This window comes from Podarcis muralis, chromosome 15 (genome assembly GCF_964188315.1).
Source record: "Podarcis muralis chromosome 15, rPodMur119.hap1.1, whole genome shotgun sequence".
NCBI classification, from domain to species: Eukaryota; Metazoa; Chordata; class Lepidosauria; order Squamata; family Lacertidae; genus Podarcis; species Podarcis muralis.
In genome coordinates, this window is record NC_135669.1 from 39,736,894 (window position 1) to 39,763,451 (window position 26,558).

General features: G+C 48.0%; 1 protein-coding gene across 1 annotated transcript in view; it reads left to right on the forward strand.

The window, feature by feature from the left end:
• Window positions 1-26,558, forward strand: part of PPM1D (protein phosphatase, Mg2+/Mn2+ dependent 1D) — a 34,847-nt gene continuing 8,289 nt past the window's right edge. Inside the window, exons 1-3 of the mRNA XM_028707831.2 lie at window positions 1-839; window positions 8,746-8,974; window positions 17,084-17,208. Coding sequence (XP_028563664.2) covers window positions 479-839; window positions 8,746-8,974; window positions 17,084-17,208 — 715 coding nt within the window. The 5' untranslated portion in view covers window positions 1-478. The remainder of the gene's footprint in view (window positions 840-8,745; window positions 8,975-17,083; window positions 17,209-26,558) is intronic.

Sequence of the window (26,558 nt, forward strand, 5' to 3'; positions counted from 1 at the left end):
CGCGAGGCGCGCCCCCCGCTCCTCCCTTGGAACGTCGAACCTCCCCGGCGTTCTATCGGAAGCGGCGATTGTTCCGCCTTTTGCTACATCGCGCTCCGAGCCGCCCGCGCGGAGGGTTAGAGACGGGGAGAGGGAGAACCAGAACAGGGCATGCCTGGACAGCGCCTGCCAGCGCCGCCGCCGCCGCCGCCGCGGCTCCTCCTCTTCCTCCGACGGTCATAAACAATAAAGTCACCGCCGGCCGGGAGAGAGAGAGAGAGAAAGAGAGAGATTGATTGATTTGGGGGGGGGGAGAGGAGGGGGCATCAAAAGAAAGAAGCCGAGCGCGGATCACCTCTAGGCTTTTCAGGGGAGCAGGGAAGGAGGAGGAGGAGAAGAAGAAGGGATAAAGCGGAGGAAGGAGGTGGGGGGGCGGCCGCGGCGGCCGCAGCCTGGTTCCCGTCGGGAGGAGGCAGAGGGGGCGGCCCGATCTCCCCGCATGGAGGGTCCCTGCTCTCTGGGGGTGAGCCTCTTCTCGGACCAAGGCGGCAGGAAATACATGGAGGACGTCACCCGCATCTTGGTCGAGCCGGAGCCAGAGGCGGCGTCGGGGATGGGCGCAGCGAGCGGCGGCGGCGGCAGAACATTAGGCGGCGATGATGGCGGCGGCGACCGCTCGGTGGCCTTCTTCGCCGTCTGCGATGGGCACGGCGGGCGCGAGGCGGCCCATTTCGCCCGGGAGAACCTCTGGCCTTTCATCAAGAAGCAGAAGGGCTTCCGATCCCACAAGCCGGCCGCCGTCTGCGCCGCCCTCCGCAAGGGCTTCCTCGCCTGCCACCGGGCCATGTGGAAGAAGCTGCGTGAGTTACTGCTGCCCTTCGCTGCTTGTAAACCCCACATCGCCTTGTTTGTTTGTTTGTTTACCTCCCCCCCCATCGCAACTTCCCCCTATATAGTCAGCGGGGCTTGCTTTGCAGCCAAGTAAATGGGTGCACGATGACAGCAGGACTGTGCGCCGGAGTTTACTCGGGAGTAACGGCGCAATCCTAACGATACTTGTTCAGAAGTAAGGCCTACTGAATTCAGTGGGGCTTGCCCCCTCTCCTCCCGTAAGTGAGGTTCGGATTGCCTACTATACAACGCAGTCCTAACCCTGCCATGCTTCAGTTCAGTGGGGCTTACTCCCGGGTAAGTAGGGTTCGGATTGCAACTGCTGCTCCGGATAGATGCAGGTTTACTCAGGAGGAAGGTGTTTGTCTCCAATGAGTTGGGCTTGCTCCCAGGTAAATGAGCAAAAGCCTCGCACCCCTATGGGCAGCGTCTCAGATTTAACTCCTATGGAGTTGTCTAAGGATGTATCCAACTAAATTCTTTTCCCCATTGAAAGACATAGACCTGATTTAGTCGTGCCCCTTTGATTTCAGTGGCTAGGCTCTAAGAACATAACACTAGATGCAACCGGCTGTCATCTTCCTGGTGGAATCCAGTGGGATTTCCAGAATGGCAGCACTTTTTCTTGCAAGCCTGTGCAGGTCTCCTTGGAAGTAAGTCCTACAAGATTCAGGAAGATCCTGGATGTTGTGCCACACAGTGTTATAGTGCCAGCTTCAAAGTCCTCCCCTGTTCACGCCTACTTCAGAGGTAGCTCTCACTGAGTTACTCATTCTGTTATTTAATTGTTTTGCTTTCAATGAAGCTTACTCCCTCCAAATGGATTTACAATGGCAGAGGGGCTCCCTCCAGTGTGTGTGTGTGTGTGTGTGTGTGTGTGTGTGTGTGTGTGTGTTTTGGGGAGCATCTTCCATGACACCTCCTTTCCTGGAATTAAAGTAGCTCCAGGTTTTTACTTCCTTTCTGTAGCGTTCACATAAGGGAAGACAGATCCTGATTAAATCTGACTCGGGATAAATTGGATAGTATTATTTTGGGCTGCTGTTGGATTAATTTTTTTATGCATTGGATAGGATTGTGTATGGGTTTTTTAATTAAAAATAGTATTCTTGATAATAGATTGGTTTCTGAATTTCTGACCTGCCAATAAAAAAAAGTTGTGACATGCATATTCAGACATGTAGCCAGATCCTGTGTGTGTTGCCTAGGAAATGTGTCCTACTGCACTGAGTGGGAATACAGGAATTCAGGTGCTGCCTTAAGCTGAGTTAGACCATTGGGGTCCACCAGTGTTCAAAATTAGCCAGGCACCAGGCGCATTTTGCTAATGGCACGGGTCCAGGTGTGACTACATGGAGATCTCTGGATGCTTGGTTGGCAATTGACATCTCCATCTGGTTGGCCTGTCCAGCTTTCTTCAGCAAGTAAGCAGAAGAGCTTATTTACTGCATATACCATATATCCCACCTTTCCCCCCAGAGAGTGGGTCACCCACCCCCTCCTCAGTTAATCCCTACAACAACCTTGTGAGGTAGGTTAAGAGGCTGTGCTTGACTCCCAAGGTCACCCAGTGAGGGAGCTTCGTGACTTGAGTGGGGATTTGAACCCTGATTTCCCGGGTACTAGTCCAACACTTTAACACTGGCTTCCCAGAGTCCTCCTGCTGTGGAGCAGCTATATAAATTAAGTAGGTAAATAAATATGGGGAAAGCAAAATGTCAATTAGAGAAGGATCTGAAATATTTTCCTTGAAGCTTCGCTTTGTTTCATTCTGGATTGTTTTATTTGATATTTTAATGTGTTGTAAACCACTTTGAGATTTTTTTTGTTTTGTTTAAACTAAAATGCAGTATAGAAATGAAACTAATAATAATAATAAATCTCACTGCCCCCCCCTGGTGCCTAGACATTTAACTGTGTTGACTGTAACCCAGGTTTAAGGAGCCATTTGGCAATTAGCTGATTTACCTGTTTCTAACACTGGCACCTAGCTCAGTACAGTGGTACCTCGGGTTAAGTACTTAATTAGTTTTGGAGGTCCGTTCTTAACCTGAAACTGTTCTTGATCTGAAGCACCACTTTAGCTAATGGGGCTGCCTGCTGCCGCCACGTGATTTCTGTTTTCATCCTGAAGCAAAGTTCTTAACCCGAGGTACTGCTTCTGGGTTAGCGGAGTCTGTAACCTGAAGCGTCTGTAACCTGAAGTGTCTGTAACTCGAGGTACCACTGTATTGTCGGCATCACTCCAGGATTTCAGACAGGAATATTTACCAGCCCTGCTACCTGGAGATGCTGGGGATCCAACCTGAGACCTTTGCATGCAGAGCAGATGTTCAACCACTGAGTTATAGCCCCCTTTCCAAGGGGAGCCTAACCCCAATGGGGCTTATTCCGAAATTAATCACCTGCCGAATTGTGGCCCAGTTTTATGAACACTCAAGTAGGGAGGAGTATGCCCAAATGGGGAGTAGATGTTGGCTTGGGCCTTAGTTCTGTTCCTGCTTGCTTGGTGCCAAATCCTGTTGATCTCTGGGGTGAACACATGAATGGAACCGGACTTCAGAGCTGGGACTTTGTGTGTAGAGGAAGTGTTGACTGGGTCTCGCTTACAAAGTAATTGCACACATCTGTGAATAGACAGAATCTCATCTTCATGTGGAACTGTTGACCTGTGGTTTCACATAACTTTCAGCCAGGGGTGGGCAACCTGTGGCTGTCCAGAAGTTTTGGGACTCCAGCTCCCGTCATCCTTGAATGTGTTGGCTGGGGCTGATGGCATTAAGCCCATCAACATCCAGAGAGCTGTATGATTGCTTAGAAAGCCAATGGTTTCCTCCTGCCTGACATGGTCAATGAATGCAGAGGCACTGGGGCGGTCGACAAGAGTCTATTCGAGTTACCGTATTTTTCTGTGTATAAGACACCCCCATGTATAAGACAACCCCTATTTTTTGAGCCCAAAATTAAGAAATAATTAATTGCAACATTCCATGTATAACAACCCCCAATTTTAAATTTTAAAAATTTGGGGGGAAATACAGTCTTATACATGGAAAAATACAGTAACTCTTCAGTTAATTTTCAGTATTTTGGATTGCTTGTGCTTTTAGTCCATAGCTCCATTCACCTGCATTCACACTCTAGAGGTGCTCTTCTACGGCACTCGCAAGTTTGTGGTAGTTGGCTAGAGTAGGACCCATGAGTCCTGGGTTCAAATCCCCACTCAGCCACAAAGTTTTCACTAGGTGACTTTGGGCCAGTCGGCATCTCTCAGTCTAACCTACCTGGGGAAGTGGGGGAATCACATATGCTGTCTTGAGCTCTTTGGAAGAAAGGTGAGATATAAAAATAAAATCCTGCTTATTTCAGTGGGACTTACTCCTGGTTAAATGTGTGTAGCATTGTCACCTTGTACACCCACCGCAATTAAACCCCCCTCCCCTTTGCAGGCTTAATTCTTCATTGCAGTTGTTTAACTGCTCATTCTGCCTTCTCACTCCCCCCCCCCCCCGGTTTAAAAAATGTACATTATTTGAAATTCGTGGTCATTTATCCCCTTCCTTGATCCTGAATTGTGATGGGGTTAGCAGCGCAAAAGCTGGGTAGTGTTCCTGAACTTGGATATGTGATATGTGTGGAAATGAAGAAAAAATTAAGTACAAAACTCAGAATATCCTAATAGCTCGTTTTGTCAGTGTATATCACAAAAGGAAACATTTGTGCATTTTAAGCGCTTTGCAGAACTCTGGGTTCCTATCCATTAATAAAATTGTACCCCTTTCTCCTTGGGCTGCATTCCTTCTATGTGCCTACCTAGAAGTAAGCCCTGTTGAATTCAGTGGGGCTTCCATGTAAAGTGGGGTTAGCATTTCAGCCTTTGTCTCTCCCTTCCTCTATCCCAAACCCCCTGTAAGCTCTTTGTTGAAACAGGGTATGGCCAAAATTGGTTACAGCTTGTTGTAGCCAGGAAACAGGCCTGGACTGAATTAGTGACAACAAGGGGAATGTCCGAAATATATATTACAAATGCCCGGTTCTCATAAAGAATGGAGCGTGGCTGTCAAATTTCAGATTTCCTTCCTTAATTGTTTTGCAGAGCAGAACCGGAGTGTGTTTGTGTGTGCCATTTTAGGGTCTGTTTCTCTTACCCATTTTCCTGGTTTTTCAGGCTACATAAGAAAGCATCAGGGCTATATCAGGTTGCTTTCTGTAGCCCCCCCCCCCCCGTTATTCTCCTCTCCCCTTCACCTGGCTGCAAGTTTTTCCAGAGGCAGCCTCTTCAGGTGCCATTTTAAATTCCCCACAATGCCATGGGGTGCACTCAGTGTAGTGTCGCACCAGGGAACCATGGGAAAGTAAAATGGCAGCCTTCAGCGGCCAATGGCATAGCAAGGTCTTGGGGCACTGCGATCAGGTCACAGAAGAAAGATGGGGTATAAATGAACTGGGTGGGAGGGAACACTGCATGTTGGGAAGACTGCAGTCATGCTAAGGTTTGCAAGGTGTAGCTGATGAATCGATCAAAATATTCTCAAGAGCCAGTGTGGTGTAGTGGTTAAGAGCGGTAGACTCGTAATCTGGGGAACCGGGTTCACGTCTCCACTCCTCCACATGCAGCTGCTGGGTGACCTTGGGCTAGTCACACTTCTTTGAAGTCTCTCAGCCCCACTCACCTCACAGAGTGTTTGTTGTGGGGGAGGAAGGGAAAGGAGAATGTTAGCCGCTTTGAGACTCCTTCGGGTAGTGATAAAGCGGGATATCAAATCCAAACTCTTCTTCTCTTCTTCAACTAACTAAAAAGGAACTCCTGATTAATAGGACAGGAAGCTTTTCTTTATTTAAAAAAATAAAACATTTTTAATGCAGGTCACATTAGGAAAGAGGCCTAGCCTCTTTTGTGTGATGGGGTTCGGTCCCCAACATCTTGGGATACAGTTGGGAAAGACTTCCTGACTAAAATCTTGGAGAGCTGCTGCCAGTCCGTGTAGACAATAGTGGGCCAATGGTCTGAAAAGTACTATAAGGCATCCATTTGGCCACTGTGATGCTGGGCCTTTGGTCAGATCTACCAGGGCTCTTCTTAGGTTCTTATGACCCTAAATTAACTGCACTGTACAGTACAGTGCCTGTCATTCTTGCCCAAACCCTGATTTTTTTTACTTGCAGGCATTCTATTTATCGGCATTTCCCTAACTGTTCATTTACACATTGCATTCGAGCTTTCGCTCAAATTCCGAATCTATAGTGCCGAATCTATAGTGCAAGTTTCGTACTCATTTCCATATTACTTACGAATGGATTTTTCTTTTCCTGGAAAGAAATAACACTGGAATTAGCCCTGAACTTGCACTATATTCCACTAAAAGTTCAAGAAGTAGCTTTTACGTTGTTTGAAAGCTCAAATATAATGCAGAACTGAATAAAGGAAATGGAACAAGCTTCCATGTGAATGCAGCCTTAGAGTAGGATCTGGAAGAGCTGGACTCAAATCTCCACTTTAACCATGAACTCACGGGGTGGACTTGGGTGCAGTCAAGCTCTCCTTAAATGGACATCTGCTTTGCATGGTTATTGAGGATCTTGCCTTCAGCTTTGTTACCCAGAAGGAAAAGTGGGATGCAGATAATAGCTAAATAAATAAAATGCTTTCAATAATAATATTAATAATAATCAGGGTTTAGGCAGGACTGACAGGGGCTGTACATTGCTGTTAATTCCGGATCGTAAGAACCTAAGAAAAGAGCCCTTGGTGGATCGGACCGAAAGCCCACCAAGCCCAGCAACTCAGTGGTCACCCAGTTGTCTGTGCGAAGTCCGCAAGCAGGTCCAGAACGCAACAGGGAATATGCCCACTTGTGATTCCCAGTAGCTGGGCATTCAGAGCAGAAGAACGAGCTGCAAGAAGGAGCGAGGGGCTTAAAATCAGTGTCAAGACCCAGGGTTGCTCCTAGCATCTGGGCTTCCGAACCCTGGCTGGCAATTGGCACGTTCTGCGGCCAGTTGATGCACTCTTGGCTCTGTTCCCTGGCCAATGGCTCAGGGGTGTAGGGGAGGGACCTGCCTTTGTTCCTTTGAGCGCATTTGGTTCGCAAGGGGGAGGGAGAGAGAGAGAGAGAGAGAAGGGGCTGCAAAAATCTGTACAGTGTTTGTGTGTGTGTAGGGGAGAGGAGAGGAGAGGTGTCTTGAAAAGTCTTGATTGGATCTCCGAGTTTAAGCATGCCTTCTGTGTATGCGTGGGCTCAAACAAAAAACGGATTTGACCATGAGCTGACTGTGGTTGTACACAGTTTGTTGTGCTGCTGTTTTTTTTAATCCTCGTGGTGCAGTGATATTTGTGGTGTATATGTTGTGTCCTCCCCCGCCGCCCCCCCCAAAGGCATCCTCAGTGTCTCAGAAGAGTTGGGAAATGTAGGAAGTGGCCTTATATCAAGTCAGAACATTGGTCCCTATAGCTCAATATTGTCCACACTGACTGGCAGCAGCTCGCTAGGGTTTCAGGTGGGGGGTGGGGGTTTCACCTGACCATTGGGCCTTCCTCACGCGGAGCAGACGCTGTACCATTCAAAAGCGACCCCTTCCTGACAGCTGTGAGGAGACCCCCCCCCCCATTCCCCTCCTGGAGCCACAGTGTGGTTTAACAAGCCTTATTCTTGGAATTGAAGCTCTGTGAGGGGGGCAGGCGTCTCCTAGCAACTCTCAGCACCCCTAACAAACGGCCTTTCCCATAATTATTTAGGGGTGGCAGAAGCCATGGCTTTTTAGAGTCCCATACTAGTGCTTTAAGTTGATGGTGCGCATGTGGCCTTTGAGTTTGGGAACTGGCTCACTGGATACGGGGAATAGTCACTTCCACGGTTACGATTGCTTTTGACTCTGCCCACTGCTGGAATGCAGCTTCTGGAAATAAGGGAATGTGGGCCTTATGCTGCGAAACTTTCCCCATTATTATTATTATTAGTAGTAGTAATAGTAGTAGTAGTTGTATACAGTATAGTGCTCTTCATCCAAAGGCCTCAGAGCGGTTCACAGCATTAAAATATAAGATAAAACAAAATACATAATAAAAACCAGAACAAAAAATACCAATTCCCCCCCTCAAAAAAAACACATTTAAAAGGATATACAGTGGTACCTCAGGTTACATACGCTTCAGGTTACAGACTCCGTTAACCCGGAAATAGTACCTCGGGTTAAGAACTTTGCTTCAGGATGAGAACAGAAATTACTCAGCAGTGGCAGCAGGAGGCCCCATTAGCTAAACTGTTGCTTCAGGTTAAGAACAGTATCAGGTTAAGAACGGACCTCCGGAATGTATTAAGTTCTTAACCCGAGGTATCACTGTATGTTGAGCAGCCCAAGGCTTGGTTGAAGAGGAATGTTTCCGCCTGGCTCCTAAACATATATAATGAAGGCGGTCCTTGAAGTATTGTAGTCCTGTGCCATTTAAGGCTTTTTAGGTCAAAACCAGCCTTTTGAATCGGGCCAGGAAGTTAATGGGATGCCAATGCAGTCAGACCAGGACCGGCTCAAACTGTTTTGTGTCGGTGAGCAACCTGGCCACCAAATTCTGCATTGGCTGATGTTTCTGGACCGTCTTCAGAGGCAGCCCCATGTATAAACACGTTGAGGTAATCTAACCGAGAGGTTACCAGAGCCTAGGCGACAGAAGTGAGGCTGTCCCTGTCCAGATTGGGGCGCAGCTGGGCCACCAGCTGAGGCCGATGGAAGGCACGCTGCGACACCGAGGCCACCTGACCCCTTTGGGGAATGAGTATCTGTGGGCCTGGTTTATGCCTGTGATTTTTGTTCAAGATGTTTTGCCTAAGTTAAAATCCATTTTCTCATCTCTCTCTCTCCCCTGACCCCGCTTTGCAGCAGAGTGGCCGAAGACCATGACGGGCCTGCCAAGCACGTCCGGGACGACCGCCAGCGTGGTCATCATCCGGGGCTCAAAGATGTATGTGGCTCACGTCGGCGACTCGGGCGTGGTGCTCGGAGTCCAAGACGACCCCAAGGACGACTTCATCCGGGCTGTGGAGGTGACGCAGGATCACAAGCCTGAGCTCCCGAAGGAGAGGCAGCGGATCGAAGGCCTCGGGGGCAGGTAGCCATCTTGTTTTATCATCTTGTGCTGTGTGACGGAAAAGTTGCGTTTTGTTGGACAGGTTGGATCAGGGGTCAGCAAACTTTTAAAGCAGGGGGCTGGTCCACTGTCCCTCAGACCTTGTGGGGGGCCAGACTTTTTTTTGGGGGGGGGAAATGAACGAATTCCTATGCCCCACAAATAACCTAGACATGCATTTTAAATAAAAGCACACATTTTACTTGTAAAAACACCAGGCAGGCCCCACAAATAACCCAGAGATGCATTTTAAATAAAAGGACATATTCTACTCATGTAAAACATGCTGATTCCCGGACCGTCCGCAGGCCGGATTTAGAAGGCGCTTGGGCCAGATGCAGCCCCCAGGCCGTAGTTTGCCTACCCATGAGTTGGATCAACAAGTGTTTTTTTTCTTCTTCTGTTTTTACCTGCCAGCAAATGGTTAACGAACGGCAGCCTCTGATTGGCCAGGAGGGAGAGTTTAAAAGGAGAGGATTTGAAGAGAGACAGTTAGTTAAGAGGGTTGGTTGTGGTGGGTTGGAATTGAGGTTGGAGAGGTTGGGAGATAGGTAGGGAGACAAGTTGAGGTGAAAAGAGTTAATGGGAAAAAGAGTTGGTTCTGAAAAAAAGCAGCCTCTGCTGAGCGTATTGTGGAGGACAGAGTGTGGTGTTGCACAGAGTTTTTTGGCTCCCACCCTCCCGTGACTTTTTGTACACAATAAAGACCCCGCGATCTACCAGGATCAGCTGGGGATCTACCAGTAGATTGCGATCTACTGGTTGGACACCGCTGGTCTATTACTTAAAGTACCCCAGGAGTAGGATTGTTAAAGGGGGTGGATAACTGAAAGAAAGTATCACCGTATAAAGGGACCAAACTCTAAAACAACTGAGGACGAATTTAAGCAAAATCGCACTGTATTCCTGAAGTAGCCTAAGTTTAACCCATTTGTGTTATATACTATCCTGCCTTAAATAAATCTTTATTGTTTATTTAAAGAAAACCTGTCTGAGACTCCAACTTACTAGTTATCCCCTCACAAAGGTCCCCCCGCAGAATATGCTGGGGTACAATTTTAAGAGGACAATAAAAGAAACCTTTGGGTAAGGGGTTGTTCAGTGAGGTGGGGGCAATTTATCTAAGAGGGAGCAGGCCCAACAGCATGAGAAGAAAAAGTACCATCGTGCCCGCCCCATGCTGCTCCCAAGGGGAGGTGTTTTCACAAGGCTCCCTGGTCATCTATCCCTGGGGTTGGCAGCTGGATCTGGCCGACAGGTCAGATCCTGACTCCCTCCACCCCCTGTGGACCACTTTGACTGGTGTGGGCTGTCAATCACATGACACCACATGATGCTTTTTTGCCAATCTTGGCTGCCGAGGGGATTTGTAGTGAAGGAGACGGCATTTCAGATATTCAGGGCCTGAGACATTTAGGACTTTGAACATCAATGTGACTTGGGCCTGGAAATGAACAGGCAGACAATTTATGGGGTGAGGGGAGAGAGAGCCTTTTTGTCAGTTGCTGATTCCCCCTTTTTTAACTGGAGGTGCCAATGGTTATAAATGTTTCCAGATTTTGAATGATGGTAAACTTGGCTAAGATCGTATAATACAGCAGTCTCTGAAAATGTCCCCCCAAATGATAAATCTGCCCCTGCACTGAGATGTGCGTATCTGAGGCTCTTACCTTGCTGCCATCGATGCCCAAAATAAGGGGAGGCTTCACTATAATTTCAGCACTAAATGAAAAATTCTCCATTTCCCTCAGCTTCTAAACACTGCTAGCTTTTCAGGATTTCAAATCGTTTTAAGCTTTTTAAAATTGTTTTATCTGGCTTTTTAAAAAATGTGTTTTATTTGTGTGAGAGGGAGATGCTGGTTGGCTGTTGAAATGGACAAACAAACGAAATATTTAAAATGTATATATGAATGTATGACTTTATTAGCTGGATCAGAGCAAAGTGTCCGTCCAGTCCCATTTCCAGCAGCAGGCTGCCAGATGCTCCTGGGAAATTTGCAAAGAAAGTCATGAAAGCAAATGGCTCCCTTTGGTTGCAAGACCCCGGCATCTGGCGCTGAGCTCTGGCGCAGAAAAAGCTCTGGCTCCCTGCGAGTCGTAGTCCATAAATCATGAGCCAGCCCTCAGGAGTTCCCCTTTTCATTTTGCTCTCCTGCTGGGGTTGGATGTCATTTTGGCATGGATGGCAACCAATCAGGATGCCAGCTATGGGCAAGAGGCCAACCAAGCCAGGGTCCCATCCCAACCAGAGTTGGAGTAGATTTGGCGCTAATCTTCCTTTTGCCCTGCTGTCTGCAGACACAGTCTACAGCAGGGGTAGCCTATGTGGTGTCTTATAGCTCTTGTCTTCCCAAGCTATGGCCATGCCAGCTGGGGGTGATGGGAGTTGTAGTCCACATATGGAGGACACCCCATTGGCTATTGCTGATCTAGTGTCACCCTGGCTGATGTCAGCCGTGGTTGGAATCCCTGGCAGTCATGGTTTCCATCGCAGCCCGAGTGTGAGGTGCAGTTGCAGACCAGCCAGACTTCAAAGTGCAGTTGCAAACGTTGGTCAGGTCTAACATTAAATTTCCTCCCTGGCATGTTGGTTTTTCTGTGTGTGGCGATTTATTATTTGTACGGGGGAGCATTTAATCATGTCAGCCCTCCTGCATTCTGAAGCAGTGCAGCACAGGCAAAGAATGTACCATTCTTGACCTCAGTACTCCACACAAGATAGTTCAGTATTAATATTATTTTTATTATTATCCATATCATAGATATGGCAGTGGGGACTTGATCTGAGATAAGAACTGGTGGCCAAAGGCCTTTTATTGAAAGTTTTACTTCGGTGAGATTTGAAATTGGATTTCTTTTTAACGTGTAGCTCAGTGCTGTGCACGGGACGTGGGTGGCTACGGGACACGGGTGGCGCTGTGGGTTAAACCACAGAGCCTAGGACTTGCCGATCAGAAGGTCGGTGGTTCGAATCCCCGTGACGGGGTGAGCTCCCGTTGCTCGGTCCCTGCTCATGCCAACCTAGCAGTTCGAAAGCACGTCAGAGTGCAAGTAGATAAATAGGTACCGCTCAAGCGGGAAGGTAAACGGCATTTCCGTGCACTGCTCTGGTTCGCCAGAAGCGGCTTAGTTATGCTGGCCACATGACCCGGAAGCTGTATGCTGGCTCCCTCGGCCAATAAAGCGGGATGAGCACTGCAACCCCAGAGTTGGTCACGACTGGACCAAATGGTCAGGGGTCCCTTTACCCTTTACCAGTGCTGTGCAGGGTGATCCTAAGAATTCAAGAACAGCCTGCTGGATCAGGCCAGTGATCCATCCAGTCCAGCATCTTGTTCTCATAGGGGCTACCCAAATGCCTTTAGGGGAAACCCACAACCAGGCCCCGAGTGCAAGACCCTCTTCCCTCCTGTGGTTTCCAGCAAATGATATTCAGAAGCATTCTTGCCTCTGACTGTGGAGACAGAGCATAGCCATGTAACCATCAATAACCATCTCCTCCATGAATTTGATCAGTCCTCTTTTAAAGCCATCCAGGTTGGTTGCCATCGCTGCCTCCTGTGGCAGCGAGTTCCGCAGTTTAACTACGTGCTGCACGAAGAAGTGCATTCTTTCCCCTGTCAAACCAAGGATTGTTAGTCACGAGGGATGTATTCTACAGGGCCAAAGGCAGCATTGCCTCTGAAATCGTGTGGCTGGGCGACATCAGCTAGAGAGGACTGTTGGCTTCTTATGGGCTTCCCAAGATGCATCTGTTTGTCTCCTGTGGGGCACAGGATGCTGGAGGACTAGACTGACCTCCATTCTGATCCACCGGGGGCTCTTCTTCCCATCCTGTGGTCACGCTGCAGTGTGACCCAAAAGCCCGGAATGTCCTGTGTGCGCCCTCCACCCGCAATCTTTCAGTCCGCAGTTGTTGCTGGTGCTGCATGATGCGCTTAATTATTTTTCCAGCCATCGTAGGATTTGGGGAGGGGGGGATTTTGAGAGCAGGCGAGTGTGTGTGTAGCAGGGGGTCCGTCAGCTGCCGTGCCGCTGTTGCAAAACAAAACCCCTGGGGCTTGGAAGTTGGCAGCGCTTTATAGGAGCGTTGCCCTGAGCGCTGCAGCATATGGATGGGCACCGTTCCCTCTCCGCCCTCCTCTCTCTTTTCAAGTCTCTCTGAAACAGAGATAACCCGAAGGTTTTTTCTCGCTGACATCACCAGCAACGCATCTCTGTGGGGCTCGTTAACCTCCCGTTATTTGAGCGCAGAGCAGGTGGAGAGGCACATCGGGTTTTTTCGCTAGGGAATGGCACATGTTGCAGGATGAGAATCCCCTCCTGTTTCAGGCTTGCTCTGTTGTTGTTGTTGTTGTTGTTGTTGTTTTGTTTTGTTTTGTATGCCACCTATCTGACTGGGTTGCCCCAGCCACTCTGGGCAGCTCCCAACAAAACAAAAAAATTAAAAACACAAACACTAAAACCTTCCCTGAGCAGGGTGGCCTTCAGATTCTTTTAAAAATCACATAACTGTTTCTCTGTTTGACATCTGCTGGGAGGGCGTTCTACAGGGCGGGTGCCACTACTGAGAAGGCCCTCTGTCTGGTTCTCTGCAATGCCACTTCTCATAATGAGGGAGCCACCAGAAGGCCCTTGGAGGTGGACCTCAGTGTCTGGGGCTGGAGACGCTCCTTCAGGTAGACAGGGCCGAGGCTGTTTAGGGCTTTAAAGGTCAACACCAACACTTTGAATGGAGCTCGGAAACGTACTGGGAGCCAATGGAGTTATTTTAGGATCAGTGTTATATGGTCCCGGCAGCTGCTCCCAGTCACCAGTCTAGCTCCACGGGGGATAGTTATTGCTCTAAGGTCTTGACCTCTGTTAAAAAAAAAGGGGGGGGGGAATGCATTAGCCACAACAGAGCAGCCAACTTACCACAACACTCCTCCTTTACAACATCTGTGCTACTGATTCTCAGACTTTGGGATTGTTGAATTGTGTACAACAAAAAGTTAAATCCAAAATTTTTAAGCAATTTGACCTAAAGTCACTTATGGGACACTTATTAGTTTCATAGTAGCTCCGCTGATATAGGGACGCAGGTGGCGCTGTGGGTAAAACCTCAGCACCTAGGACTTGCCGATCGTCAGGTCGGCGGTTCAAATCCCTGCGGCGGGGTGTGCTCCCGCTGCTCGGTCCCAGCGCCTGCCAACCTAGCAGTTCGAAAGCACCCCCAGGTGCAAGTAGATAAATAGGGACCGCTTACTAGCGGGAAGGTAAACGGCGTTCTGTGTGCTGCGCTGGCTCGCCAGATGCAGCTTGTCACGCTGGCCACGTGACCCGGAAGTGTCTGCGGACAGCGCTGGCTCCCGGCCTATAGAGTGAGATGAGCGCACAACCCTAGAGTCTGTCAAGACTGGCCCGTACGGGCAGGGGTACCTTTACCTTTTAGCTCCCCTGGTGTCTCTCTTCCCTCCCATGTAAAGGAAGTGTCCCTGTTCAGAATTCAAGTTAGCCAGCCATGTTTTCCTCTAGAATCCTTGAAGCTGTAACAAGCTCAACTGAGACTTTCCCTTTGTTGGCTTTTCATTGTTCTTTTTTGACTTGCACTAGGCATTTTGTGCGCTGGAGAGCACTGGCCATACTTGAGCTTGGTTTTTTTTAACTTTTGGGTGGGTGGGGGAAGAATTGCCCCCTTTTAGATTTGTTTTGTACGCTTCCTGGAAACCTTGGGGTTATCTGAGCACACTGATAACATCCCTCTTTTGGTTGGCCATGTTTTGGCTACAGCCCTGTCTGCCCTCATCTAACGGCGTTCTCATTTAGGAGGAGTGATGTTGGAAGTTCAAAACCAGAGGTCATTCCACAGGTGGCTTTGCGGTTAATTCTGTCCTCGGTGTTAGTCAGCTACCCAAGAGGGGGTGTCGCTTAGCAACTGGTCAGAGCGACCTGATCTTTACTGAGGTAGCAGGTGGTCTGATCTGATCAGATGTGGAGTTCTTGCAGGAGTTTTCCCTCTATATTTGGTTTGAATGTCTCCCTGCTAAATACAAGGCCTGAAATAAGACAGCCCAAACCTCTCTGTTCATTTCTCCTTAAATTATACACTGTTTTTTGGTTTGCGTTCCTCAGTAAAGTGCCATCAGTATCCCTTTTCTCTCTGGACTCTGTCTGCTTTATTTAACTCAGTTTGCTAACACATTTTGGGGGTGGCATTCCATATTATCTGTGACCTTATGGGTGGCCCCCATACTGCTGCTTGTAGTTTCCTTGATCCGCGTCTCAGCAGTTCTGTGTCCCCATTGGGCATACAGCTCCTTTCTGCTACTCTGAAGGATTAATAGCTAACTGACACCTGCTTCCTGGCATCTGTGGTTTGCTTTTTGGCTCCCAAACTGGTCCTGCTGGTTAAGCGCTAGAGAGCAGGTGCTAAAAATTTCAAGGTGCAGCTCTTGTCCCTGACGAAGCCTTTGCCAGAGGGTTGGTGACGTCTGCTTCTCCCTTCCTTTCTTCTTACTGTTGCTGGGGAAAATCCTGAGATACTTGGGTAGTTTTACATATTTTAGGTTTGTTTTTTTTAGAAAAAGGCTAATGCGAACAAACTTTACTCCTGCTTTTGGTGAGGGGCCAAGGCAAGTGTCTAAATAAATGCCTTTATTATACAGCTTTTGGAGATTGCTGAAGACGCACCTCTGTACCCTGGTTTCTGGCACTTGAGGTGCATGTTTCTGGGTCCCATCTTATTTTTATGGTTGCAAGCTTTCTTAAAAATTGTTTTTAAAATGGTTTTTGATACTGTAACCCATCCTGGAACCTCAGGTTGAAGGGCAGGCAGTAAATAATAATAATAATAATTAATAATAATTAATAAATAAAATAAAAAAATAGATTTCGAACATCAGCAATTTGGTCGTGGCAGGTGGTGGCATCTCTGGGCAACAGACCTGTCTGGTGCTGCCTTTGTGTCTATTTCCCCTACCCCAGAGGTGGGGAAAGAAACACATTGGAAGGAGCAGCACGAGGACCACCCCTAGGCTGCCAGTGAAGGGCTTTCATTGTCTGTTTCAAGGGATCCGGAAGCTTTTATAGGGAGTCTGGCCTTGCCACATGATCAGCTGCAGCCTATCGGTGTTAAGAGGTTTCCTCATTGGCCTGATTGGCTTCTTTGTTGTTCCCTCTTTTTCATTTGGCCGTACAGCCCCTCAGCTTCTAGGCTTCAGATAGATCTGAGTCCAAGTTTTGCAGTTGAGAACACTATTTTGTCATTTCTTGAAATTGGACGCATTAGGGGGTTCAGAATGAGTCTTCTGTTTTTCCTCTGCTGCTGTTGGTTTTCCAGTGGCAAGGATTTCTCTCTACAGCTTTTGTCTTCCACTTTATTTATATTATTTATTTATTTATTTATTTATTTATTTATATTATCATTTGTTTGTCAGCTCAGAACATACTGGGTTGTATCCAATGATAGTCATATTCAAGGTAGACCCACTGAAATTGAAAAGTAAAACTTAGCTTACATCTGCACCAGACATTTAAAGCAGACACTCCTTAAGCAGTTATGGCTTGCTCCAAAGAACCTTGGGAATGATAGTTTGTTGAGGATGCTGAGAGTTCTTTGGAAAACCGTATCCCCTTCACAGTTTCCAGAGTTCCCTGGAAAGAGGAATTGATCGATAAGTGAGAATTTTAGCTCGGTGAGGGGAATTAGGTTCTCTAATTGTCTCCTAATGGACAGTATTGAACCAGATGGGCCAATAGTCTCACTCAATACAGTACAAGGTAGCTTGCAATATACGCTTTTAAGGGTGAAATGTCCTAAGTAGGGAGAAAACCCCCAAAGCAGCTCCACGAAGTCTTTGTTGCAAAATGCCGACTGACAGAGGGAAAATTGTGAGTAGGGGATGGAATAGGGTGCTTAGCTGGCTAGACCCCTGAGCAGCACAGCTCTGCACTGCAACATTTTATTGCAGCTCCTACTGATAAAAACAATGATATCATTCACACTTTGACAGTTTTACAGCTTCGTAACTGACTTGCCTTCTCTTTCTTCTTCTCTGTTCCCTCCTTCTGAATTCCTCTCCCTGCCACCCCACCCTGACTCTTTTAGTGTGATCAATAAATCCGGCGTGAATCGGGTCGTGTGGAAGAGGCCTCGCCTGACCCACAACGGCCCTGTGCGGCGAAGCACAGTGATTGACCAGATTCCGTTCCTGGCGGTGGCTCGGGCTCTAGGTAAGCAAGCGATTGGCCAGGCCAAGGAGATGATGGGGGCAGAGGAGATCTAACTTGACTGCCAGTGCTATGGATATCTTTGGGGGCAGTGGGGTGCAGCTTGCAGCTTCCAGTCCAATGCAGGCACTTTTTCCCTATAGGAGGGAAAGGAAACTATTAACATGCAGTGGAGGAATAAAATTGGCCTCCCAGATTTCCAGCACTGGAAACCCCAGTTTCATTTCAGGTTCATTTATATCGCACCTACCTTCCAAGGAGTTCAAGATGGCATATATCGTTCTCTCCATTTTATCCTCTCAGCAACCCTTCAAGGTAGGTTAGGCTGAGGGTGAGCGATTTGAACTCTAGTCTCCCAGGCCCTCGTCTTAACGCTACAATCATTACACCACAGTGGCTTTCATGGTTGTAAGTGGATTTTGTATCCTGGTTCCGGGAGGGCCAGCATTCACCGTAACTTTTGTTAGTGCAGGCCTCATGAGAGACGGTGGATTGTGCTAGTCTTTGAATGGATTGCCTTCCTATATCTATGCCTCTGGTGAGGGAGCTCCCATGGCACAGGGGCACTTTCTTCGCTGCCTTGTGTATCTCGGTGGCTTCCAGACTTCTCTTGGGATGCAAAAATTGCTCCTTTTCGATGGCTTCTTTCGGGTAAGAGCAAGTGCAAAAATTACTGCATTTCATTTAGTAATGCAAAGGTATAGTGCTCTGTGAGCCGCCATTTTAGTATTAATAATGGGCACTGTTAGCACTGCTGAAATATAAATCAAATGTGAAATCAGGTCCCACGTTGTGGGTCAGAGGTGGGTCTTGGGTCTGGACCAGCCGAAAATCACCACTTTAGACGCTCTAAGCACTGAAAATATTGTCCCCCGATATGTAATACAACATAAAAACCATACTAAACCGTAAAAATATATATATTAGAAAACCCCCATAGATTGATTGTAATACATAACAGGATCTGATTTCCTCGCATTATTTTGAACTATGTTAGTATCCTTGGTTTTATGTGGGGTTAAGAGAACAAAAAAAGTAGGGCAAGTGTGTGTAGAGGAATGTAATGAAGTCATATCAAAGTCCTGATGGACCACTTGGATGCTTTAAAAATAAATAAAACTCAAATGCCAAATCGTTTTATTTTTTAAAATCTCATTTTTCTTTTGGGTGCCCCTGCCTTTCTGGTGCCCTAAGCATGTGCCTAATCTGCCTCTTGGGTAATCTAGCACAGTTGCTTGTGGGGAGGGGCTCCAGCTGCTCATTCCCTGCCCCCCTTGCAGCCAAGCTTGTCGGCTCAGGTGGCAAACAGGCTCTCGCAGCTTTGGGAAAATGCTGCATGCTCCATTTGAGGGTGGAAAGCTGCCCTGTGTGTCTCTATCCACTATCCTCAAAACTGTTAGGTTGTCAATAATGCTCCAGGCTCTTGGCTGGCGCCCAGTGCTGGCTGCCCTCGTAGATGCACCTACCTCAGTAGCTCCTGGAGCAAGGAAGCGTGCTCTGACCTCAAATAACTCCTCTGATCCAGACACGGTCTCACTTTTCCAATAGCTGGCTCGTTCTGCCAAGTTCCTCCTCCAATCACTTTGACTGCTGTGAAGGCACACGATAGGATTTACAGTATTTCAAAGTTAAGGCTTGTGCCCCAGGGAGCTTGCTCCGGTGCTGCTAATGTCGCACTTTGGCTTCACCCCCGGAGGCACACTCCATTGCCTCTCGAGACAGATGGATGCCGACAACAGCCAACAAAACAAAAAAAGCCCGCGATAAACCAAAAGCAATTTGTTGCACGGATCGTGGTATTTACTATTCCAGTACATCAAGGAAAACACACCCTTTCCCATATAAACTCGTTAGGTTTGTTTACTTGTATCCTTCTGTAATAAGATTCCCCACACCCCCGGCCCTGCCAGGAGATGACAGAGATTCACCCTGGGACCTTCTGCATGCAAAGCAGGTGCTCCACCCACTGAGCCGCACAGCCCTCCCCCTCCCCGCTCCATCTCCATTTCTGTACACCACAAAGACATGCCTCGGCAACCCAGCAGTAAATGTTCACAGGGGCGCTTCCAGCTACACCATGTTGTTCTGATTCCATTTACCAGTGGTGTAAATGGGGTTGCTAGCCTGTTTTGTCCGCGCAGCAACCCTGTGAAGTAGATTAGGCTAAGCGGCTGAAGGACACCCAATGAGCTTCAGGGTTGAGTGGGGATTTGAAGCTGACTGTCCCCCCTTCTAATATGGCACTGCACCTGCTATCCTACATATACTATTACAAAAGTGGTGGGGAAACTCAGGCCTAGGGGCTGGATATGGCCCTTCAGGTGCCTCTGTCTGGCCCTCGGGCCTTTCCCCGGGCTGCATTCCCTCCCCAGCCCGTCCCTGCACCCTCCCTGGGTGCTTTTCCTGGCCGAAATGTGTCTTTGGCATGCATTAATGCCTCTCACTTCCTTGATGGAGAGATTGGTGGCGGCGGGGGGTGACTTTTGAGTGGCAAGCGATAGAAACCTCTGACGTTTGCATAACTGGAATATAGCTTGCTGTGGTAAGAGCCATATCTTTATCACGAAATTGAGAGACAGTTTGCGGGAAGAGATTTCAAAGAAATGGAATAAATTAAATAAAGATCTGTTGCTGCAGATTCTTTTTTGTTTTTTGCCTCGTGCCCAAACCAGCAATAGTATGCGGCCCCTGCAATGTTCCCCCACAAGAGAATGTGGCCCTCGGCCTGGACGCTGGATTGCCATGCTCTCCTTGGGCTGCTGCTGTTGTGCAAATGCGAGGCCTAGTCGGTGCTGTGAATTTTCAAAGTGGTGGAGGAGAAGCCTCGGGATACGCTTGATTTCCCATCCCCGCCGCCCTCCGCCCTTCCCTCACAATAGGTTTTGTAGATTATCTTCCTCCTGGGGCTCTCAGAGTAATATTGCAGGCTTGTGTTCATGCCCACAGGAGATCATTTTAATGGAGGACTGTGAGTGTTTGTGTGCGTGGAGAAGCTTGAAAGGCGAGGCGAGGCATGGCCTAGGAACTTCAGAAGTGCGCTCAGCAAATTAAAAAAAAAAAGCCCCTCCCCCTTTTTGTGTGCCAGTTGTAAGGAAATGAAAGCCAGATGGACCTTAGCAGATGGTTAATGTTTTAATTACACACTTCGTGGAGTTAAGTTAACCCCTTCTATCCCCTCTGCTTTGCTGTCACAGTTGGGGGATCCACCACACCAGCCCTGTGGATTCTGGTTGCAGCTTCTGGTTCCCAGTCTCTCTCTGGGAATTTCACTGATATCTTTGCTTCTTGAGAAACCAGCCTTTAACTGTGTGTGTCTTCGCCCTGTCGGGGAACGTGACAGAGGTGTTTAAGATTATGAATTGGGTGGGGAAAGTGCCTAGGGAGCAGAGGTTTGTGTCACGGGGCCATCCAGGGAAGGCTGGGCGACTCAGGCAGCCAAAAGAAAGTCCTTCTTCACATAGTTACACTATGGAACTCACTTCCACAAGAGGCAGTGGTGGCTCCCGGCTTGGATGACTCTAAAAAGGAATTGGGCAAATACACAGAGAATAAGGCTTTTAGCTACAATGGCTGTGTTCTACTGTCGGACGCAGTGTGCTTCTGAATAGCAGCTTTGAATACCAATACCAGCTTCTGGGAATAGCAAGTGGGATGCTGTTGTGCTCAGTTCCCGCTTGTGGCCTTCCCTTTGGGGCATCTGTTTGGCACTGAGAGAGCAGGATGTAGACTTAGATGGGCCTTTGGCCCAATCCATCTTAGATTTAGCAAGGCCTTGGCCACAGCTGCCTGCCTGACATCCACCTTAGCGAGACCCTACTACAACCAGGCTTTATGAGCAAAGGGGATTTTCTGTCTTCCCCTCTATCCATATTGATCGCCCTCCCCACCTCCCACTACCCCTGGTGCAAACCTGCAATTTCTTTCCCTCTCACTGGAAGCAAATGTGCTGCAAAGTGTACACAATAACGTAATCGAAAACAGGATGAGTGGCGGCTGTTTCCCCGTGTGGGGATTTGGGCCTGCGCTGCTGAATTTACATTGCTGGCTCTCGGGCACATGTGGATCTGTTTACCTTGCCGGAAATATTTCTCTTCTCTTCTCTCTCCCTGCAACCCCTCCACCCGCTGTTCTAGCCTCTGCACCCCCAAGCAGGGGCCTCTTGGGTTGGGTGTGTGTAACTTCTGCACCTGAATAGATTTCTTCCTCTCTTTCCTGGCCTTTTACAACAAGAAAGAAGAGCCGCCCTGCCTGCTAGATCTGCTTCTCCTGAGCTGCGGCATTCAGCACTGGCTTCCCATCGCTTAGGGACATTGGAAACTGCCCTATGTTGAGTCACTTAGTTCAGGGTTGTCTACAGTGACTGATGCTGCCCCTCCAAGGGTTTCAGGCAGGTTGCGTTCCCAGCCTTACCTGGGGGTGCTGGGGATTGAATCTGAGGCCTGCCTGCCTGCAAATATATATTTGCCAAAATACATTCTTCTCCAAAGAATAAAGATTCCAGTGGCTCATGGCTCTGAATTAAGGTCTGATTGCAAAAATCCTCCGAACCTCTGGAAAACACTTGGAAAACCCAGCAGCACTCCTGGGATTGCATTTGCAAAGGCTCGGGGGATTGCTAGACACTTGTTTTTGCACCATTTTTGCACTTTTGGGGGGCTGTTATTGCTGCTTTAAGTGCCACTTCTGGGTTCGCAGCAACGCGTGAATTTATGTGGTTGTGCTTGACTCAAACACACGTCAGTGGAAAATTGCCTGCACTATGAAAAGCCTTTAAAAGGCTGTGGCAGTGGTAGAGTATCTGTCATATGCACAGAAAGTCCCAGGTTCGATCCCCCGCATCTCCAGGTAGAGCTGGGAGTTAACCCAGGAGAGCTGCTTCCAGTCAGTGCAGACAGTACTGAGCTAGATGGACCAATGGTCTGACACAGTACAAGGCAGCTTTCAGGGTCTATTTAAATCATTCCTTCATTGAGTCATGAGGACTGGGATCTTGTTTCATTTTTAGAAGAAGTGCTGTAGCTCAGCATTCCATTTATGTATTAAGGTGTTAGAATAGGGAGAACTTCCTCCCCCCCCCCCCGTCTTTTTGCCTTAGTGAGACTCGAGCGTTTCCAAACCTCCCACTGAAGGCAATTAATCCGACAGTCTCTTGGCTGCCTCCCAGCCATTTTTCCAGATGAGCTCCTTTGCCAGTAAATGGCAGGTGGAGGCTTAATTGCAGGTGGATATGCTTATGAGTCTTCCAGTCGTGCCCCAAAAAACCACTCCTCGACTGGATTGTGTAAACCTGTTATATATTGCTCCCTCTAATAGCGAAGTCGGGTGGCAGAGTGCCAATGGCTGTGCAGCGCTACTGAAAAAATCAAGAGGGAAGTTATGGGCATGCTTGAAGGGATCCCTACATTTTGCAGAAGCGCAGAAAAAATAAATAATAATTAAAACTAAGAGGGCAACTTCCACCTCCCCTCCCCCCTAAAACAGCCCAATGAGGACTGAGCATGCTCAATAGCCACTGAATGACGAGTAACCAATTTAACATGTCAGGACTAGCTGCCTCGTTGGCACTCTACCTCTCTGTGTGGAAAAATTGGTGTAAAGGTTTAGCCCTGCCCAGACTTGCAACGTGGGGCGTCCTTAGAGGATGCCCCCCCCACAGATCTCTGCACAGTCTAAAACCCTGAGGAGTCTTTGATCCAGATATACCCCCTTTAGGACTTATTTCACACACCCCAGGAGCAGAAGAGACAGAGAGCTCATATGGTTAGAGTGTTGGACTACAACCTGGGAGACCAGGGTTTAAATCCCTGCTTAGCCATGAAGCTCACTGGGTGGCCTTGGGCCAGTCACTGCCTCTCAGCTTTGCCTGCCTCACAGGGTTGTTGTGGCGATTAGATGAGTGGAGAGAACCATTTCTCTCCACTGTGAAAAGGATCTAGGAGTCTTGGTTGACCACAAACTTGACATGAGCCAACAGTGTGACGCGGCAGCTAAAAAAGCCAATGCAATTCTGGGCTGCATCAATAGGAGTATAGCATCTAGATCAAGGGAAGTAATAGAGCCACTGTATTCTGCTCTGGTCAGACCTCACCTGGAGTACTGTGTCCAGTTCTGGGCACCACAGTTCAAGAAGGACACTGACAAACTGGAACGTGTCCAGAGGAGGGCAACCAAAATGGTCAAAGGCCTGGAAACGATGCCTTATGAGGAACGGCTAAGGGAGCTGGGCATGTTTAGCCTGGAGAAGAGGAGGTTAAGGGGTGATATGATAGCCATGTTCAAATATATAAAAGGATGTCACATAGAGGAGGGAGAAAGGTTGCTTTCTGCTGCTCCAGAGAAGCGGACACGGAGCAATGGATCCAAACTACAAGAAAGAAGATTCCACCTAAACATTAGGAAGAACTTCCTGACAGTAAGAGCTGTTCGACAGTGGAATTTGCTGCCAAGGAGTGTGGTGGAGTCTCCTTCTTTGGAGGTCTTTAAGCAGAGGCTTGACAACCATATGTCAGGAGTGCTCTGATGGTGTTTCCTGCTTGGCAGGGGGTTGGACTCGATGGCCCTTGTGGTCTATTCCAACTCTATGATTCTCCCCTTGGAGCTCCTTGGAGAAAAGGGAAGGGTGGGGGACATAAATGCAATAAATAAGAGGCAGAAAGCCATACTGGAGCTTAGGAGCTGCTGGCAAAGTGTCTGCCTAGGTCCACGTGTGGATACTCAGGAGGAGCAGGAGCCACACAAAAGCCCAAGCCCGGATCAGGGCCTCTCTGAGAGCCAGGAGCAGGTGGGGGGAATCAGTAGCCCTTTGGATGTTGTCAGGCTTGGGTTCTGCTTGTGGACTCCTGATAGACTTCTAGCTGGCCATGCATTTAAAGCATTATGATACCACTTGAAACAGGCATGGCTTCCCCCAAAGGATTCTGGGAATTGTTATTTATTAGGGGTGCTGGGAGTTCATGGGAGGCACCCTGTTCTCCTCTCAGAATTCTCTGATTCTCAGAATGGTTTCTGTCAATCTCTCTTCACAGGGAACTCTGGGAATTGTAGCTTTGTGAGGCAAACAGGGGTGTCTCCTAACAACTCTCAGCACCAGTTCCCAGAATCCTTTGGGGGAAAGCCATGCCTGTTCCGAGTGGTATCATAATGCTTTAAATGTATGACGTGACTATGGTCTTCGTCTGATCCAGCAGGGCTTTTTCTTCTATTTTTATAAAGAATTAGAAAACCAGTAGAAGAAAATAAGGCTGTCTGAGGCTATGAGGCACGATGGCTATCTTCTACCTGTGCTGTCAGTTGCTGGGAATCCCAAGTGGGAAAAGTGCTGTTTGTAGGCCTCCCATTCAGGCATCTGGGAGGCCACTGTGAGGACACGATGCTGGACTAGATGGGCCATTGGCCTGATCCAGCACTCTCTTTTTATATTCTCAGGCCGTAACAGGGCCTGATTCCATGCAGTTCATCTTCATCCCCCACCCCCATTTTAATATAAGCTGATTCAACCTCTTTGTGCTAACTGGTGGGCGGAGAAGATAGCCTCCCCTGCGATCAGGGATGCTGTGTGTGTGTGTGTCTCCCCCTAATTAGCCTTGTTAATGGGAGAACAAGTTATTCCCTTTCCCTCTTATCTCTGCTTTAGCAGAGGCAGAAATTAGCTCTCGAACGAGGACCGGCTCAGGTTGTGCTTGGCTGTAGTAAATAGGAGTAATTGATTCGAATGGCTCCTTGTCGAGCGTCTGAAAACGCTGTCAGCTGGATGGCGTGCGGCGCTAATGGCGAAATGAGCATTGTACTTCAGGAAACAAAAGAGCTTGGGTCTCTTATTTCCTAAAGCGGCTTGCCGCTTTCTGAAGTGCCTGCGTGGGCAGAAAAAGAAGCCTTGCGAGGAGCGGAGCTCACACAAAAATGGCTGCCTTTACTGGGGCCTCAGCGCTTTAGGGTTTTGAGCTTTCTGATGACAAAAACAACAAAATGCTGTTATTCAGTTGCTAGGGGTTGTAGCTGTTGTAGCTGTACTATCCAGAGCAGATCCTTTGAGATTAAAGGACTGACAAACTCAGGCCCATGAAGTCCAGCGGGTCTACTCTTGAGTAGAACTGTTTTTGGCTTACGGCCCTAGGTCCTTTTCTTGTCAAGGGGTAACAGTTTGTTTTTCAGGTGTGCATGTACTGTAACACACTGAAAGACGTTACAGCCCTCATTAAGGGGCTGTGTAACATGAGGAAAAATCGAGTCAGAAAATCTTTTCCTTCAGGCTGCTTATGCGAAGGGATGATTGCCTGTTTAAGAGCCACTGTGCTGCAGTGGCTAGAGTGTCAGACTGGGACCTGGGAGACCTGCGTTCAAATCCCCACTCTGCCATGAAGCTCACTGGGTGAACTTGGGCCCAACACCACCTCTCAGTAGAACCTACCTCACAGGCAGTAGGAGAAGCCAGTATAAGCTGCAATTCCAGCTGGATTTGGGGAAACCGCTTGAGCGATTTCAATTGCTTTTGTTTGTGTTGCTCATTGCAAACAGCTGAAATGATAACAAACCTGATTTGCAATGGGGGTTGAATATTTTCAATTGCAACTGTATATATATTGTTTTTTTATAGAAACAACACAGAATACAAGCGTGTAGAAATATATTCAGTACAAAACAAACTGAAAGTAACAGTCTGTAACAACCAGGCATGACGTGGCAGCTACTGTAAAAGGTCTCATAAACTTACAGAGCATTAAATCTCCCCTTTTCCCTTTCTCCTGTCACAGGAACACCTCCATTCCAAAATAGGGCAATAAGTCAGTCAACCTTTATTACAACAATCCCAGATAAAACCACTAACTGCAACCAAACAAATGCAGTTTTACAGTTACGGGCCAGCAAAGGACTGATCGAAATTAACAGCAAAGGGCTAGGATGTGTATAGAGCACTGAAATCCAGTAGGATCTCAATCCCAGACGAGATAGATAGGTTAAACCGAAAGGTGAGTTCCATTTTCAGAAGAAGTAATGGTGAATGTCAAGTTCCATAGCTGAAAACTACCACTGTGTGTGCCCAGTTGTGCTGCCTTCTATTTGACTGCATAATAAAATCAAGCCATTCCCCAATGAAGTCATTGGTTTTTTTTGTTTGTACCCTCAACACTCTTAACTCTTGGGTTATATTGGAAACTGCCTTACACAAATCAGACCACTAGTCCATCTAGCTCAGTATTGTCTACACTGACTGGCAGTGTCTCTCCAGGGTTTCAGGCAGGGTTTCTTGCTTGGCTGCCTGACCTTCTGCTTGCTGCCTCTGCCAAGAGCTGTAGCCATTTGCTTCTGACTGGTAACAGGATCTTGTTCAAACTGGTGCTGATGGATGCGTAACA